The following is a 17,401-nucleotide window of genomic DNA, read 5'->3' as shown; positions in this document are numbered from 1 at the left end:
ACTGGGCTAGATCCAGAGAAGACTGAAATATGTCTGTTCTCGAGGAAGACGAAGGTGGACCAATTTAACGCACCACGTTTCCTCAATAAGACGATTTCGATATCTGACAAGATCACCCATGTAAGGTGTGATCTTGCGCAGAAAATTGAATTGGAATTGTCACATTAAGAAGCGTACTGAGAAGGCTTACAGATGATGGGCACTATGTAGACGGGCCTAGGCTCGAAATGGGGCCTGAAGCCGAGTATAGTCCACTTACGCCTCAGTAGTTTGGTGGACGGCTATGGAGAAAAAGTGTAACATAGAACATGTTGTCTTGGCATAGGCGGAGCGATGAGGACCACGCCCACCAGGGGACTGGGGACTATTCTAGATATCCGACTCATTGACATACAGATTAAGTGTTAGGAAGCCACTTCGGTGATGAGACTTAAGGCGATGGGAGAATGGATTGAGGATGGGAGAAGCTCATACCATCGCGGTATAACCGAGTCGACGATAGGAAACCTGGAAGGAAGGGAAGAGGTTTCAGATCGGATACCTGAGGTGGTGTGGTGCTAACGCGAGGACGTCGAGTATGAACATCTTTACGGACAGTTAAATTGCCATAAGGGCAATAACAACTAGGGCGGCAAGGTCATGAACAGTTTTGCAGTGTAAGAAGGAGATAAACGCCCTCTCTGAGGATGGCAAAATCCGCATCGTTTGGATGCGGAGCCATAACGGAGTACGGGGGAATGAAAGCGCAGTTGATTTGGCGGTGAAGGCCAGAGGACTGCCGTCAATAAACTTGGTTAACCCGAAGCCTCGACTCAATCAGAGTTAAGCGCGCGGGCGACGTATGCGCATGCAATATTGTTGAACAGCGAAACGGTCGGTAGGACGGCGAAAATCCTATGGGGGGATCCAGATCTTGAGAAGACGAGGGTAGTAATGAAAGGAAGTAAAATGGAGGTCAGTATAGCTATTGGTATCATAAAGGGACACATAGGACTACGAGCTCAATTATATAAAATCGGTGCGGCAAGTGATAGCATGTGTTGGACATGCGGGGAAGATGATGAGACGTTGGAGCATTTCCTTTGTCACTGCCCGGTTTTCGCGTCTAACAGATAATGGCATTTAGGTGGGGACACAATAACAGACATGAACCAACTTAGGGGATTGACATGGTAAACAATTAAGGATTTTGTAAGTAGTACGTTAGAACTTACTTAGAATTCCTTTTTCGAGGTTACTTTTTTTTGTGTATTTAGAGCGCACAACAAGTCGATTACTGGCTTAGGTGTATGTCCATAGTGGCATGGGGCGGATAAATGTTCTATAGTCTCTTCTTCGATGACCTTCCGCAAAAGTCGTTGCTGGCAACCTTCAGTCTGTCAGCATGTTTTCCGATTAGACAGTGACCTGTCATGACGGACAATATGACTGAGACGTGTGTTCTAGCCAATGACATTAAAGCGGTAGACCTCTCCAAGTCTAGATTAGGCCACATAGTCATCGTCGTCGTCGTAATGACATTAAATCTTAGCCATTCCACAACTTCCTTAATTGCAAGGATCTCTGCTTGATACACACTGCAGTGGTCGGGTAACATTTTCGATATGACCAGTTCTAGATCTTTAGAGTTTAAAGCCCACCTGGTCGTTTAGTTTGGAACCATCAGTATAGAAGTCTATGTAACTTCTGTTGCCAGGGATATCGTAGTCAAAATCGGTTCTATCAGGAATAGTGGTACAGTAATTTTTATCAAAAATCGGCTCAGGTAATGTGCAATCCACACTGACTAGTGCATCGGATATTGTATCAAGGATAACATACTGTCCGTAGCCGCCACATGCCCAATGAGAAAGCTCCCTTAACCTCACGGCAGTGGTAGCTGCAATTTGGGTAGCCACAATGTCCAGAGGCATAAGATGTAGCGTTAAATTCAGTGCATCGTGCTCAGTGCGGCTGTGATGCACAAACAACCATCCTTTGGATCCGGTTAAGTATTGAGCAGTAGGCGGACTTTTGAAGCGCCGTCCACAAGACCACAACACCATGTAGCATTATAGGTCTGACAACTGCATTATATACCTAATGTATGACACGCGGTCTAAACCCCAATTTGTTGCCATTGGTGTCTTAGGGCAGGTGTATAGGGCAAGAATAGCCCTTCTTGCCCTTTGCAAAATGTTGGATTTGAAGTTCAATTTCCTGTCCAGCAAAACACCCAGGTATTTTGCGCTTTCTGTAAATGGAACTGTAGTGTATTACACTATCATGTTAAGAGAAACAAGCGGCCTTGTAAGTATTCAAATGCTTACCGTTTTCTTTATTGCAAATCAAAGCTGCAAGAACTACTAATGAGAGCTTAGTACTAAATATATGTATAAACAGGTGTATGTGTGTATGTGTCTATGAGATACATCAACTTATGACAACAGATATGAGAGAGAGTGTTAAGATGTTAGAATGTTAAGATTTATGTACAATGTATAATTGTGTATTAGAGTGGTACTTAACAATTAATACTCTATATGCTCCTCCTAAAGCTGATAATAAATAAATGATTTTATTTATTTGAAAATACATAGAAAATTGTAATTGAGTTATTTCTTTACAACTCTACCTCCCTCTCGTGGTCTGAGCTCCATTCTAGTGAGTGAAACATCCTCATTCATTTGCATAGGAACAGGTTCAGATGATGATGTGTTGTTGTTATTAGTTGTTGTTGGTTGCTCGATTGGCTGTTGTTGTTGTGTTAGATTATGACCACGAATTTGATCAAGATGACGTTTGATGACGTTGTTGTTGTGAGACAAAACACAGGAGTAAGATTGTGGACCTAGTTGCCGTTGAATTACTGCCTTAGTCCAACTAGGTTTATTTGGATTTCGATAATCGCGTACTAACACAGTTTCACCTTCACAAAAAATCTCTTTGCGATTACCGTTGTGATGAACTATGTTGTTGTCTTGAGACTTAAGTATGTTTTGTTTTGTTGTTGGGGGTTTTAGAAGACTAAATCTGGTTTTCAGTTTCCTGCCAAAGAACAGCATAGCTGGAGATTCAGTTGTTGTGCAATGTTTCATGTTTCTGTAATCCATTAGGAAACGACATAATATTTGATCCAAATTGGCATCTTTGTTTTGGTCTAAATTTGCTAAAATAGACTTTTTAAAAGTTTTGACAAAATTTTCTGCTTGACCATTTGTGGACGGATGTCCCGGAGGAGTCAAGACATGTTTTATACCATTTAAGGCCAAGAAATTCTTGAATTCATATGATGTGAACTGTGGTCCGTTGTCACTAACGAGCGTGTCAACCAAACCATAGCGTGAGAACAGTTCTCTCAGCTTTCTAATTGTAAAAGCAGTTGTTAAATCTTTGGTTTTAAATACTTCGACTAATTTTGAAAAAGCATCGATGATAATGAAGAAATGAAAATTTTTAATCGGGCCAGCATAATCAATGTGTATTCTGCTCCACACAGAACCATCAGGCACCCATGGAATTAGGCTGCTCTTTTCCGGGCTGGATTGCAATTTTTGACAATGAATACAATTCCTGATTAAATCTTCGATATCTTTATCAAGACCAGGCCACCATATATACGATCTAGCCAAAGCCTTTGTTTTTACAATTCCCAAATGGGAACGATGTAATTCTGTTAAGATTGCAGATCTCAGTTTCTCTGGAATTACGATTCTGTATCCCCACAGAACGCAATCATTTTCGACAGAAAGTTGTGTATCTTTTTCACGATATGGCGTATACAAATCATCTTTTAAATTGTGCAGGGTTCCACTTGCAATACATTCTACTACTTTTGACAAAACAGTGTCACGTCTCGTTTCACGAGATACAGTCTTGAAATTCAAGTTGAAATTTTCCTCATTTTCTATGAAATTTATATAGGAATATTCAATATTATTGCTCTCAAAATTTCTTTGGGGCATTCTAGAAATAGCATCAGCTTCATTTTGCACTCCCTTAACATGTTCAACGGTGTAATTAAAACCGGATAAAATCAGTGCCCAGCGTTGCATACGTGCTGAGGCCATCATAGGCAAACCTTTATTTGCACCAAAAATTGCAAGTAACGGACGATGGTCCGTTCTTAGTACAAAAGTATTTCCAAGTAAATACTGTTTGAGTTTTGTTACACAAAACATAATCGCCAACGCCTCTTTTTCAAGTGTACTATAATTTTTCTCACTTTTTGATAATGCTCTTGAAACAAAAGCAATGGGCTTGAGACCATCTGTGATGGACGAGGTCTTTAGTTGTAGGCGGTGGCACTTCATTGCTTCCTGCTGCGGCTTAAACTCGCCGGACGTGGGTTCTATCTCCGCCTATATCCCCTCACAAATAGTTTATAAGTGCCAAAGGTGTCACAAAGCGTTATTTCTTTTACATTAAAAATTTGACAGTTACATTTTGGTTTTGAATTCTAGAAGGAAACGGACAGACTATTTTTCAAAGAGTGTTCCTACAGCACAACAAATCTTGACGCTAGAATAGGAATCAGGTGGTATTGATTCCTTGGGCAGCCCACCCCTTACATGTCCAGAAATTGCCCATCCAAATGAGATATTTATGGCCCTCATCTCGTTTCTAATAAATATCTCCCTTAATTTTTCATCAAACCCTTTTTATTGACACAACTACATACTCAACCTTGTTTGAGAAGTTAACAAAACATATTTTTTTTTTTAGTTTTCAAGTCAGTATCGGCATTATATATATATTTTTCTTTTCTGTGTCTTTATAAAAAAAAGAAAGCAATTTATCGCAAAAGTTTTATCGGCTAAATATATGAACTTAAAACTATAATATATGAAAATTATAATAGCAATCAAAAAAAAAATTGTAACAAGTTGTACTAGTTATAACATTTGCATATAATCCTTTTTTTCTTTTTTTAGAAACGGCCGGCCCATTAATTTAAACATTAGCGACATTTATAGTAATTGTAATTATTTTTTTTTTTTTTTACCTACATAACGCTATAATTTAAAAAAAAATGTTTTTTGCTTTAATTTTCTTCTTTCTTTACGCTTCGAATACTTGTCTACTTGATCAACAGTATTTTATGCTGTGGTTTAGTTTCTAATCCTTTTTGTTTTAGATTTCTTCAATTCTTTCCTTTTAAGCTGTTTTTAATACGTTTATAAATTTTCTCTTGTTTTTTTGTAATACTTTGTGTAAAATTGGCTGGTAAGTATTAATTTTTTTAAACTTTTGATCTCTACTCAAATTGTAGCCACGTTTTCTCTTTTGTCGTAAGTGAGGTTAGTTTGCAAATTTATGTGTACAGCTAATATATATATATATATATATATATATATATATATATATATATATGTATATGTATATTTTTTTTTAAAAATTTTTTACTTTTTCTAATGATTTTTATAGGATTGTTCCTGTTAGCTCTTCTTCTTATATATACTCCGTCAAATCCATTCACGGTATATTCGATATCATTTGCTATACTAAGTGGTTTTGGTACTCACTAATTTCTTTACGATCCACCAGTATGGTGAATTTAAAATTCCCTCGGGATATATGGCAGATGGAGCTGATGGTCCTGCACTTATCCCTACGATTAGTTGGTCCGATTTGTCCACTGAACCACAGTATCCTATATGTGAAAGTTTCCATGCATCAATATCAAAAGAAAGAATATAGACAAATCATTCAGATCTTACCCGAGGTCACATGAAAGTAGATCCTGTATATATTCTCTTGGTGAAATGCCAGGGTTCGAAGTTATTTTGCGCAAAAATCAAGCCAGAAAACTGAACCCTATTGGTGTGAAATTATTATCAAAAGTTATCTAGAGAAAAATCACACTCACGTCCATACCTCTCTCTTAATGTGTCAGGCACTTAAAAAAAAAGACTTATAACACAAACAAGTCAATTTCAAATCACAATCAAATTGGAATTCAATTCAGAGGGCATCACACCGTTGTTAAAATACTTTAGCAACCGCACTTCACAAATGATTTTATAACAATGATTTGACTTCTTCTCTCTGCTAACCAAGATTACTGTCATCCAACATCGTGGTCCCTGGCCTTGAAATTGACTTTGAAAGGTCACAAACACATTCAAATGTCAAACAATTCCCACAATTATCAGGCTCTGGAGTCCTTCAAATACTCCAATGCAACCCTGGGTCAAGGAACCCAGACGAAAAGTAGTCGGTGTCCAAGCTGGTGCAATCATACACTCCATCATGCAATCGTAGGCAAATTGTATCGCCTCGAAACCAAAATCACTATCAAATAGAAGGCTTCCTACAATTAAAAACAATTGCCTGTCTTCTGTAACTCTTATGCCCCATCGTAGTCGCTATCGATGTGAGAGTCTTAGTCAAACCAATCTGACGTACAACACATCCGAAGAGATTATTTATTTGTAATTGATGAAGAGCCAATATCCATTGCCCGTCCCATTGTCATATTAATGATCTGTGCATTATTGCAAAATGCCTTTCCACTCATACAATAAAATATAACAAGGTCTAGCAAAAAAATCTATCATTTTGCCGGTACCACTAGGTAAGTATGGGTTAAAGCTGTCTCCTTGGACAAACTTAAAAACAGTGGGTGGCAGTAAATACCGGTGAAAGAGAATTAGTAGATAATGACCGTAGGGTCCATGTACCAATCGTCTTACAGTGTAGCTCGCCAGTGTTAGCCACCTGACAACAATTAAGTCCAAGGAAACAAAACGCAGATCGTAACATCTTCTGTGAATCCAAGTCCCATAAAGTCTATCGAACAAAAAAAATTAGGTGTTAAATCCGTGCCTTATCCACAAAAATACATAGACCGACAGCCAGTACGGCCAAATAGGTCCATGTAAACATTATCCACAGTATTCACAAACTTAAAACAGCTTCATCGTAGGTTCATTTGAATATTCTATAAAGGAAATCTGTCAAATAAGCCCACTCTAACGCTGCTTTAAGTTTTATGAATATGGCCATACATCCCGTAGCACAGTCATGTATCAATCATATACATATGTCCCAGCAAAAAAAAAAAACTAAGTCAACAGCGGCCGTTACACATCCGAAAATTGGTGAGATAAAATTCCTGCTACTGCACTATTCGAAGCATCCGTTGTTAATATTATTGGTAATTCAGGGTTGAAATGGACCAGAACCCGATCTGAAGTTACAAACTTTTTAATCAAATCATACGCCTGCTGACAATCATCCGACCAGACAAACGGAACGCCCTTACCCAACAAGTGGTAAAAATGAGACATGATTTGCGCAAAATTCTCAATAAATCTGGAATAATAGTTCGCCATACCAACGAAAGCTCTTAATTCCGAAACATTTGTAGGAATCGGGGCAGAAATTAAGCTCGAAATTCGATCATTATTTTTGCTAAGTCCATTTTTATCAATATTAAAACCCAAATACGATATTTTGGATTTGAAAAATTCAGACTTCTTTAAATTCAGTTTTAATCCAGAACTTTGTAATTTTTGTAGAACCAAACGCAACGTACTTATGTGTTCCTGCATATTTTTACCAGTGACTGTAATATCATCTTGATATACTACAACATATGGAATTCCTCTAAATAGATTTTCCATAGTTTTTTGAAAAATAGCTGCTGCTGTCTTAACACCAAAAGGTAAACGTTTTACTTTTAAAGTTCCAATGTGCGTACTCCACGCACACAACAGTTGGGAATCCTCATCAAGAACAAGTTGATTGTAGGCATTCGACAAATCAAGTTTAGTGAAAAGTTCACCACCCTCCAAAGAAGCAAAAATTTCTTCAATCCGAGGCAAAGGATACTTGAAATCCTCCAAAAACTTATTAATTGTGACTTTATAGTCTCCACAAATGCGAAAATCGCCATTTGGTTTCAAAATTGGTACTAAAGGTGTACCCCAATCGGAGTTATCTACTGGTTCCAACACACCAGTCGCAATTAAATCGCGTAATTTCGCCTCAATCTTGTCTTTCCAAGCCAAAGGGACAGGCCTTGGTTTACAAAATACAGGTGTTGCATTTTCAGCAACCCTCAGTGAAACAGCATTGATATTATATTCACCCAATTTTTCCTCAAAAACCTCAGAAAATTCCATTCTCAACTGCTCGATCACGGAATTTAAATTTGGGCAATTTACATTGTTCACTTGCAGCAATTCAAAGTTGAAAGCACGTAAAAACGAACGTCCAAGTAATGGGGGATTCGATGACTCAACAACTACAACAACTACAGATTTAGTTTTACCTTCAAAAGTAATTGAGGCATCATATTCACCAACCAGCTTCAATTTGTCTCCGCTATAATCCACATATGGTACATGGCATGGACGAAGAACCTTCTTAACATCGTTGTTTTCATAAAACGACAAAGGCAACAATGTACATGGCGCACCTGTATCACACACAGCATTCAATTTGACACCATCAATTATTACTGGAAGGGAATACACGTCACTAGAACCTCGCTCAGCCACACTAAAAATAGAATAATTGAAAACATCATTATCAACATAATCTTCACTAGTGTCATTAGAAACGTAATTAACACTTCTCTTTTTATTGTAGCAAACAGATGCCAAATGGCCAATTTTTCCACAGGAATGACACTTGCTGTTCTTGTATTTACAAGACTGCGAGCTATGGTTACGCCAACCACAATGAGAGCACGATGATTTTCTTTCACCGTCGCCGTTATTGTCTCTGCTGCCACCAAAATTTCCTCTGCTGCCACTGCCTCTGCTACCGCTACCACCGCTGCTGCCACCACCACTTATGTTACCGCCATAACTATTGCCGCTGTTACCACCACCGCCATTTTTTCTCGAAGGCTTCGATCTGTTAACAAAGTTTACTGAACTTTGATCCCTTTCTGCTACTTTCGCCATGTTTTTTGTTTCCAATATCATAGCTTTTCTCAACGCACTTTGCACCGCTAGAGTTTCATCTTCCTCACATAGCCTCTCGAACATAAAATTTGGCAAACCCATTACAAATTGGTTTAAGATGAATGCATCTAAATGGGCTCCCAATTTGCAATTAAGTGCTAGGGTCTTCACACGAGCATACCACTCAGCAACAGACTCGCCATCATTCTTAACTGCCACATGAAACTTCTTCCGCTCACTAAAAACGATCGTTGGTGGAGTATATTGTGTGTCCAATATCACACACAGCTCATCATACGTCTTACGAATAGGGGAATCAGGGCTGCATAAACTATGTAGCACTTTATACGGCACTGCACCAATCGACTTCAACAAAATCGATTTTTTTATGTTGTCCTCTGTGCAACCAATTTCACAGAAATGGATTTCAAGGCGCTCTTTCCACACTTCCCAAGATTCCACATTAGGGTTGAACTCGTTCACATTCGTTGTTTGGAACACCGTCATTTGACCACTATTTAGAGTCACATTTGCATCATCCATTTTTGGCGGCATTGAATAATTATTTTCATTTAATTCCATAAAACAGTTTTTTCATTTGCATATATATATACATATGCACTTCACTTTTTTTTTATAGGTTATTGAACCTCAAACTTGAAATTGCAATCGTTGTTGCTGTTTTCCGTTATTTTTTTTTCTCCTCGTCGCCAATTATGTAGTGTATTACACTATCATGTTAAGAGAAACAAGCGGCCTTGTAAGTATTCAAATGCTTACCGTTTTCTTTATTGCAAATCAAAGCTGCAAGAACTACTAATGAGAGCTTAGTACTAAATATAAGTATAAACAGGTGTATGTGTGTATGTGTCTATGAGATACATCAACTTATGACAACAGATATGAGAGAGAGTGTTAAGATGTTAGAATGTTAAGATTTATGTACAATGTATAATTGTGTATTAGAGTGGTACTTAACAATTAATACTCTATAGGAACATTATCTCCTGCCAAGGAGACAGGTTCCAATGTAGACAACTTGTAACTCCTGCTGAAAAGAACTACTTCTCACTTGCACGAATATACCTAGACCACTTTCGTAGCCCACTTTGCTGTTGTACGAAGAGCTTCCTGAAGTATATCTCTTAGAGTGCTGGGAAACTTTCCCCTAACCGCAATTGCCACATCATCATCGTACGCAACCACTTTTAAGCCTTCTTCTTCCAGAGACAATAATATATTGTTAATGGCTGTATTCCAAAGTAGAAGAGACAGTACCCTCCTTGATGCGTTCCTCTGCTGACCCATCTTTTTAAATTCACAGATCCCTAGACTACCGTAATGCATCTTTTAGTAAGTAAATTATTAACAAACTTTTTACGGTAGAGTTGATGCCTAGAAACTCCAACTCCATCATGATTGACGTTGGTTTTAGAATATTGAAAGTGCCTTCAATGTCAAGAAATGCTACCATTGTATATTCCTTGACAGCGACAGAACCCTCTATGTAGCCGACTAGGTCGTGAAGGGCTGTTTCAGTGGATTTGCCTTCATTATATGGATGCTGCTGCTGCGCCAGGCGATCTCTAGGTATTTTTGCCCAAAGATATGTTTCTATCAACCTCTCAAGAGTCTTCAGCATAAAGGATGACAGACTTATAGGACGAAAATCTTTCACCTTCGTATGGTAGGTTTTTCCTGCTTTTGGAATGAAACGACCTTCGTGTCCCTCCATACCACAGGTATATATGACATTCTGATACAAGCAGAGTAATCTCCCTAAGCCAGGGAACCAGTCTATCAGGCACAGCTTGTAATTGAACCGGTGATAAATTATCAGGGCCTGGCGACTGAAAGAAGTCGAAACTTCTTGTCGCCCAAAGGATTTTCAGCTCAGATACAATTTCCCTAATAGCCTTCGACGAATGATATTAGCCTCAGGATGATAATTTTGATACTTTTTAAACATCGAAAGTACCACGGTAACCTCGCGAGTCATTTGGTACTTTTTCGAGAATAACCATTTTTATACCCTCCATCACAGGATGGGGGTATACTAATTTTGTCATTCTGTTTGTAAGTACTCAAAAATTTTGCTAAAATTTTTTCATGTTTTGATATAGGTGCCATATAAACCGGTCTTTGGTCTTGACTTCTTGAGCCTCTAGAGGGTGCAGTTGTTATCCGATGGGAATGAAATTTGATAAGAACACAAAACGACGTGTTTTGTTATGATAGCCAACAACTGTGCCAAGTATGGTTCAAATCGGTTCATAATATGATATATTGTAGCTGTCATATAAACCGATCTGGAGACTTGACTTCTTAAACTTCTAGAGGCCGCAATTCCTATCCGATTTGGCTGAAATTTTGCACGACGTGTTTCGTCATGACTTCCAATAAATGTGCCAAGTATGATTCGGTTCATCGGTTCATAACCTGATATAGCTGCCATATGAACCGATCTGGGATCTTGACTTCTTGAGCCACTAGAGGACGCAATTCTTATCCGATTTGACTGACATTTTGTATGAGGTGTTTTGTTATGATATCCAACAACTGTGCTAAGTATGATTCAAATCGGTCCATAACCTGATATAGCTGCCATATAAACCGATCTGGGATCTTGACTTCTTGAGCCTCTAGAGGTCGCAGTTATTATCTGATTTGCCTGAAGTTTTGTACGACGGATCCTCTCATGACCATCAACTTACGTGTTTATTATGGTTTGAATCTGGAGGGTATATAAGATTCGGCCCGGCCGAACTTAGCACGCTTTTACTTTTTTTATAATATATGGACATATATTTAAGACTCAAGAAAGAAAAGATTTTGAATTCTCTAATTGGCATTAGCAAAAATTAATTCCTTATTTCCTTAACATTAGTACTATGGGAACCATGTATTAAAGAGATATAAAGATATATTATTCTTAGTTTAAAAGCAATCTAATGCAAAATGAGCTCTATGGGAGCTATCTTAGCTAAAGACCGAGTTCAGACTTAGCTATAACAAGGAGGTCCCTTATCAATAATCTAAAAACTTGAATCAGACTGAACTTATAGACATCGTTTTTTAACCCATTAACTCCAAGTGGGTGGAAACACACCCAAGAATAGAGCTGTCATAGAAAAAAAAATCTATTCGAGTTAGGAAAGAGGTATCCAAATGCAGTTTGGACTGCCAAAAAGTGGACAAATGAAACTAGTTAAATAAACATTTTCCCTTAAATGGTCGTATAAAATTAGGAAAACTATTTTCTCTTTTTGTAACAAGATAGAGGCTGAAAAAATTTAAATATTTTTTTTACTTTTATTCAAAACTTTCATTTTCTTTAAATTACTACGCCGTTTACCTTGCAACCCATGTCCACTTGACTTGCGCAAATCTACCAAAGACGTTTACACTCCTTTTTTACCATATTGATGTAAAAAATTTTACTTTGTGGCTACAAAAAGTAAATTTTTAACCAGTATTTAATACCATTTCGCCAACCTCATTTATCATCCCTGATGTGGTTGATGTAATGTATTGGGCAGGCTATGTAGATCGCGATTTTAATGCCGACCAAGGCATCTCATCTTATCAGTCCAATCAGCCCCAAAAAAGATTACATGCTTCCAACTACTCACTAATTAGTGAGCTGAGCACTGGTAGAAGCATGCCTTTTGGAGATGAACACTGGATCTTATCAGGGCACCATTCTTTGGGTGCAGTAAGAAAGGTAAATCCCAACCGCCAATATCTCTAACTCAAAAAGGACATCTAATATCAGCAACACACACAACAGCTAAAACTTGTTAAGTCTGGCACTACGTTCTTTTTGTGAAAAAATTTCCGAAAATCGTTCCTTTGGTGGTTTGACAAGGTTACCAGATTTGATTTTTTTAGGTTTCTTTGGCCAAAATGTTACCATTTGCATATAAAAATTAATATGGCATCAAACAATTTATCAGCTGCTTACGTGCATTTGTACACACAAATGTGGGAGTTTGGATCGTACTGAAATTCATGTATGTTGGATGTAATTTCAACCAAAACCCACCCCTTCCCAATTAATAAATAATGAGACAAAAAACAATTTAAAAAAGAGACAAATTCAACTTTTATTTGTAAAAATAATTAGATTTTGTAGTATTTACACTGTTATAAGTTAAATAAGCGCAACTTTCCAAAAGCCTTTGTCAGCATCTTCCACTTTTATCCAAATATTGTTGTTGTAAATGCAGACCAAAAGCACACCACATTCTTCCACAAACTTTTTTATTTCGGACAGATTGATTGAGTTGCTTGTTGTGAAGGAAATATTTATTTTTCTTGCGAGTATATTTATTTGTATTTAAAAAATACTTTCTTATTTATATCTCCGCAAACACCTTTTTCTACCCAGAGTAAATACATGTGAGCAACATCACACTCAGTTGCAATTACAAGTTTGGTGATCGCGTTTATTTTGCGTAAGAAAATTACCATAGGATTGGGGTATACTAATTTTGTTACACCTAGAAATATCCATCTGAGACCCCATTAGGTGTATATATTCTTGATCGTCATGTCATTTTAAGTCGATCTAGCCATGTCCGTCCGTATGTCTGTCTGTCGAAAGCACGCTAACTTTCGAAGGAGTAAAGCTAGGCGCTAGAAATTTTGCACAAATACTTCTTATTAGTATAGGTCGGTTGGGATGGTAAAAGGGCCAAACCGGTCCATGTTTTGATATAGGTGCCATATAAACCGATCTTGGGTCTTGATTCTTGAGCCTCTAGAGAGCGCAATTCTTGTCCGATTTGGCTGTAATTTTGCACGTGGTGTTTTGGTATCACTTCCAACAACTGTGCTAAGTATGATTCAAATCGGTTCATAATCTCGTATATGTGTCATATAAACCGATCTTGGATCTTGACTTCTTGAGCTGCTAGAGGGCGCAAATCTCATCTGATTTGGCTGAAATTTTGTATGAGGTGTTATGTTATGACTTTCAATAACTGTGCTAAGTATGGCGCAAATCGGTATATAACCTGATATAGCTGCCAAATAAACCGATCTGGGATCTTGACTTCTTGAGCCTCTAGAGGGCGCAATTCTCATCCGTTTTGGCAGAAATTTTATACAACGTCTTCCTTCATGACCTTCAACATTCGTGTCTAATATGGTCTGAATCGATTTATAGCTTGATACAGCTCCCATATAAACCGATCTCCTGATTTTGCTTTTTGATCCCCTACAAGGCGCAATTCTTATCGAAATGGACTGAAATATTACACAATGACATCTACAATGTTCAGCATTCATTTCATTAATGGTCAGATTATTTTCGATTACCATCGGTAATCTTTATCAGGGAATGGATAGCTAAAAAGATTATAGCAACACAAAACAGAATTTAACGAAAGCCCAGAAACAAAAATATAAATTTGATTAAAATGTAACTTTTGAAACAGAAATTACATGTTAAAACAAGTGAACTTATTTCTTACACCACACAGGAATGACTGAAGCTTATAGTCTATTGCTTATATTTGTCTATTGCTTATATTTTTGTATTAAGTTTCTATATATTGGTGCACAGTGGTCTGTATATGTGCAGCATTTCTAATGTGTATCTTCTTTTGTAGTTAGGTTCTTGGGCTAATATCTTGACTACAAAAGAAGATACACATTAGAAATGCTACACATAATTTACACCCCAATTGAAGAACGTAGACGAATACTAGCAATAGACAATAAGCTTCAATCATTCCTGTGTGATGTAAGATATACGTTCACTTGTAATTTCTGTTTCAAAATTTAATCAAATTTATATTTTTGTTTGTGTGCTTTTGTTAAATTCTGTGATCGCCCGAATTTCCGCCTGCAGGACCGTATTATGGTCAGGCAGTCTAAAACAGATTTCAGTCCCTGGGTTCTCAATGTAGACCCCCATGCCCACTCTGTCCTCTAGCTTCGATACATCCGTCTAACATGATCTTCCAGATGGCAATACTAGCGTTCCGTTACTCCAAGACTGTGCCGCTGGCAGCAGTGCACCGCACTCGACCTCAAGTGCCTTCTCAGGCACCCTATTGGAAACCTCTTCAATTACTTCCAGGTTTCCTATCGTCGCCTCGATTATACCGCGATGATATAAGCTACTCCCATCCTCAATCTATTCTCCAATCGCCTTAAGTCTCATAGCCGCAATGGCTGCCTCACACTTAATCTGCATATCAATTGGTCGGATATCTAGAATAGTCTCCAGTGCCCTTGTGGGCGTGGTTCTCATAGCTCCGTCTATGTCAAGACAACATGTTCTCTATACCTTATGTTGCACTTTTACTTCATAGCAAACTATTGAGGCGCAAGTGATATTGGGCTAATCACGCTCCTGTAGAGCCAGTGGACTATCCCCGGATTCAGGTCTCATTTCGACCCTACGGCCCCTGAATGTGACACTTCCAATTAAGTTTCCTATCCAAGACCACTCCTAAGTATTTGACCTTGAAAGATATCAAAATCGTTTTTTTGAGGAAACGTGGTGCGTCAAATTCGGCCACCTCCGTCTTCCTCGTGAACAGGCATGTTCCAGACTTTTCTGGTTTACCATTGAGAACCCAGGGTCTAGCCAGTCATATGCCAAACCCTTTCGGCCCTTCTGCATAGCTGGTCCGGATCCTTACCCTTTAGAAGTATTATGACATTCGTAGTAGGTAATTTGTGATAGTCACCCATAGGAGTGGCAATAAAATATCCCCCTGTGCCACTTTGTCCCTTATATTGATGTCATGCAACTTACAATTTATCCACCTGTTCCTTAGCATATAGTTTATTCTGTCTCTAAGGACCCGGTCCACCCGGTACTGGTCTAAGGATTGGATCAGTGTGTCGGTCCGCACATTGTTAAAAGCCCCCTCGATGTCAATGCATAACACTAATGTGTACGTCTTGGCATCGAAGGCTTCTTCTATTTAATGCACAACCTCGTGCAGGGCAGTCTCTACCGACCATTCCTTAACATAGCTATGCTGTTTGTGGAGGCCACCGTGGAGCATGTCCGCCTTGGATTGGTAAACGCAAACCAGGACAACCAAGTGGTGGGAGATACTTTGAAACATGGTGTCATAGATTGTAGAAGGAGCGCAGAAGATCGATTCACTTGAAGGGCTATTCTGAGTTCGGCTAATGGGAGTTAGCGTAAGTATTCAAGAATGCTGCCAGGGCTTGACCCCGCTTATTAATGTTGGTACTACCCCACGAAATGTGGTGAGAGTTCGCATCGCATCCTATTAGTACCTCATTTTCTGTCTGTTTTGCTTTACTCACCAGCCGTTGCAGCTCCGACGTGGGTGGCGGTGTCGGAGAATGGGAAGGTAGATAAAGTGATGCTAGCTATGCTCCACGGTTTCCCTGCCTCTTCACTGTTGCATTCTTAGTTGACAACTCTGGGGAAAATATAAAATTTAACGAATGTGTCTTATTCGTGTACAACGGATGTGGCCTGATCTAATAAAACGTAATTAGGAGCAGCGTACGAACCGGGGATCTAAAAGTCGACTTTCGACTAATCGAATTATCGACTTTTTGTGTAAAAAAGTCGCAGTCGACTTTTCCAATTTAAAAAAGTAAAAGCGTGCTAAGTTCGGCCGGGCCGAATCTTATATACCCTCCACCATGGATCGCATATGTCGAGTTCTTTTCCCGGCATCTCTTCTTAGGCAAAAAAGGATATAAGAAAAGATTTGCTCTGCTATTAGAGCGATATCAAGATATGGTCCGGTTTGGACCACAATTAAATTATATGTTGGAGACCTGTGTAAAATGTCAGCCAATTCGAATAAGAATTGCGCCCTTTGTGGGCTCAAGAAGTAAAATAGAGAGATCGATTTATATGGGAGCTATATCAGGCTATAAACCGATTCAGACCATAATAAACACGTATGTTAATGGTCATTAGAGAATCCGTCGTACAAAATTTCAGGCAAATCGGATAATAATTGCGACCTGTAGAGGCTCAAGAAGTCAAGATCCCAGATCGGTTTATATGGCAGCTATGTCAGGTTATGAACCGATTTGAACCATATTTGGCACAGTTGTTGGATGTCATAACAAAACACGTCGTGCAAAATTTCATCCCAATCGGATAAGAATTGCGCACTCTAGAGGCTCAAGAAGTCAAGACCGCAGATCGGTGTATATGGCAGCTATATCAGGTTATGGACCGATTTGAACCATACTTGGCACAGTTATTGGATATAATAACAAAATACGTCGTGCAAAATTTCATTCCAATCGGATAAGAATTGCGCACTCTAGAGGCTCAAGAAGTCAAGACCCAAGATCGGTTTATATGGCAGCTATATCAGGTTATGGGCCGATTTGAACCATACTTATCACAGTTGTTGAATGTCATAACAAAACACGTCGTGCAAAATTTCATCCCAATCGGATAAGAATTGCGCACTCTAGAGGCTCAAGAAGTCAAGACCGCAGATCGGTGTATATGGCAGCTATATCAGGTTATGGACCGA

General features: G+C 38.6%; 1 protein-coding gene across 2 annotated transcripts; it reads right to left on the bottom strand.

The window, feature by feature from the left end:
- Window positions 1-2,536: 2,536 nt before the first annotated feature.
- On the bottom strand, window positions 2,537-9,589 carry LOC131995152 (uncharacterized). 2 transcript variants are annotated; one of them, XM_059363265.1, is made up of 2 exons: window positions 8,258-9,589; window positions 2,537-3,345 (listed from the first exon to the last, which is right to left on the bottom strand). In XM_059363265.1, the coding sequence occupies exons 1-2, from the start codon at window positions 9,477-9,479 to the stop codon at window positions 3,338-3,340; spliced, it is 1,230 nt and encodes a 409-aa protein (XP_059219248.1). In that variant the 5' UTR covers window positions 9,480-9,589; the 3' UTR covers window positions 2,537-3,337. The 2 variants fall into 2 exon arrangements, with proteins under 2 accessions (XP_059219248.1, XP_059219249.1); XM_059363266.1 differs by having other exon boundaries at window positions 2,537-3,081.
- Between the last annotated feature and the right edge of the window lie 7,812 nt (window positions 9,590-17,401).

The sequence above is a fragment of the Stomoxys calcitrans genome, chromosome 2 (assembly GCF_963082655.1).
Source record: "Stomoxys calcitrans chromosome 2, idStoCalc2.1, whole genome shotgun sequence".
Taxonomy (NCBI): domain Eukaryota; kingdom Metazoa; phylum Arthropoda; class Insecta; order Diptera; family Muscidae; genus Stomoxys; species Stomoxys calcitrans.
The sequence above is the reverse complement of the archived record's forward strand: the minus strand, read 5'-3'. Positions and strand labels throughout refer to the sequence as shown.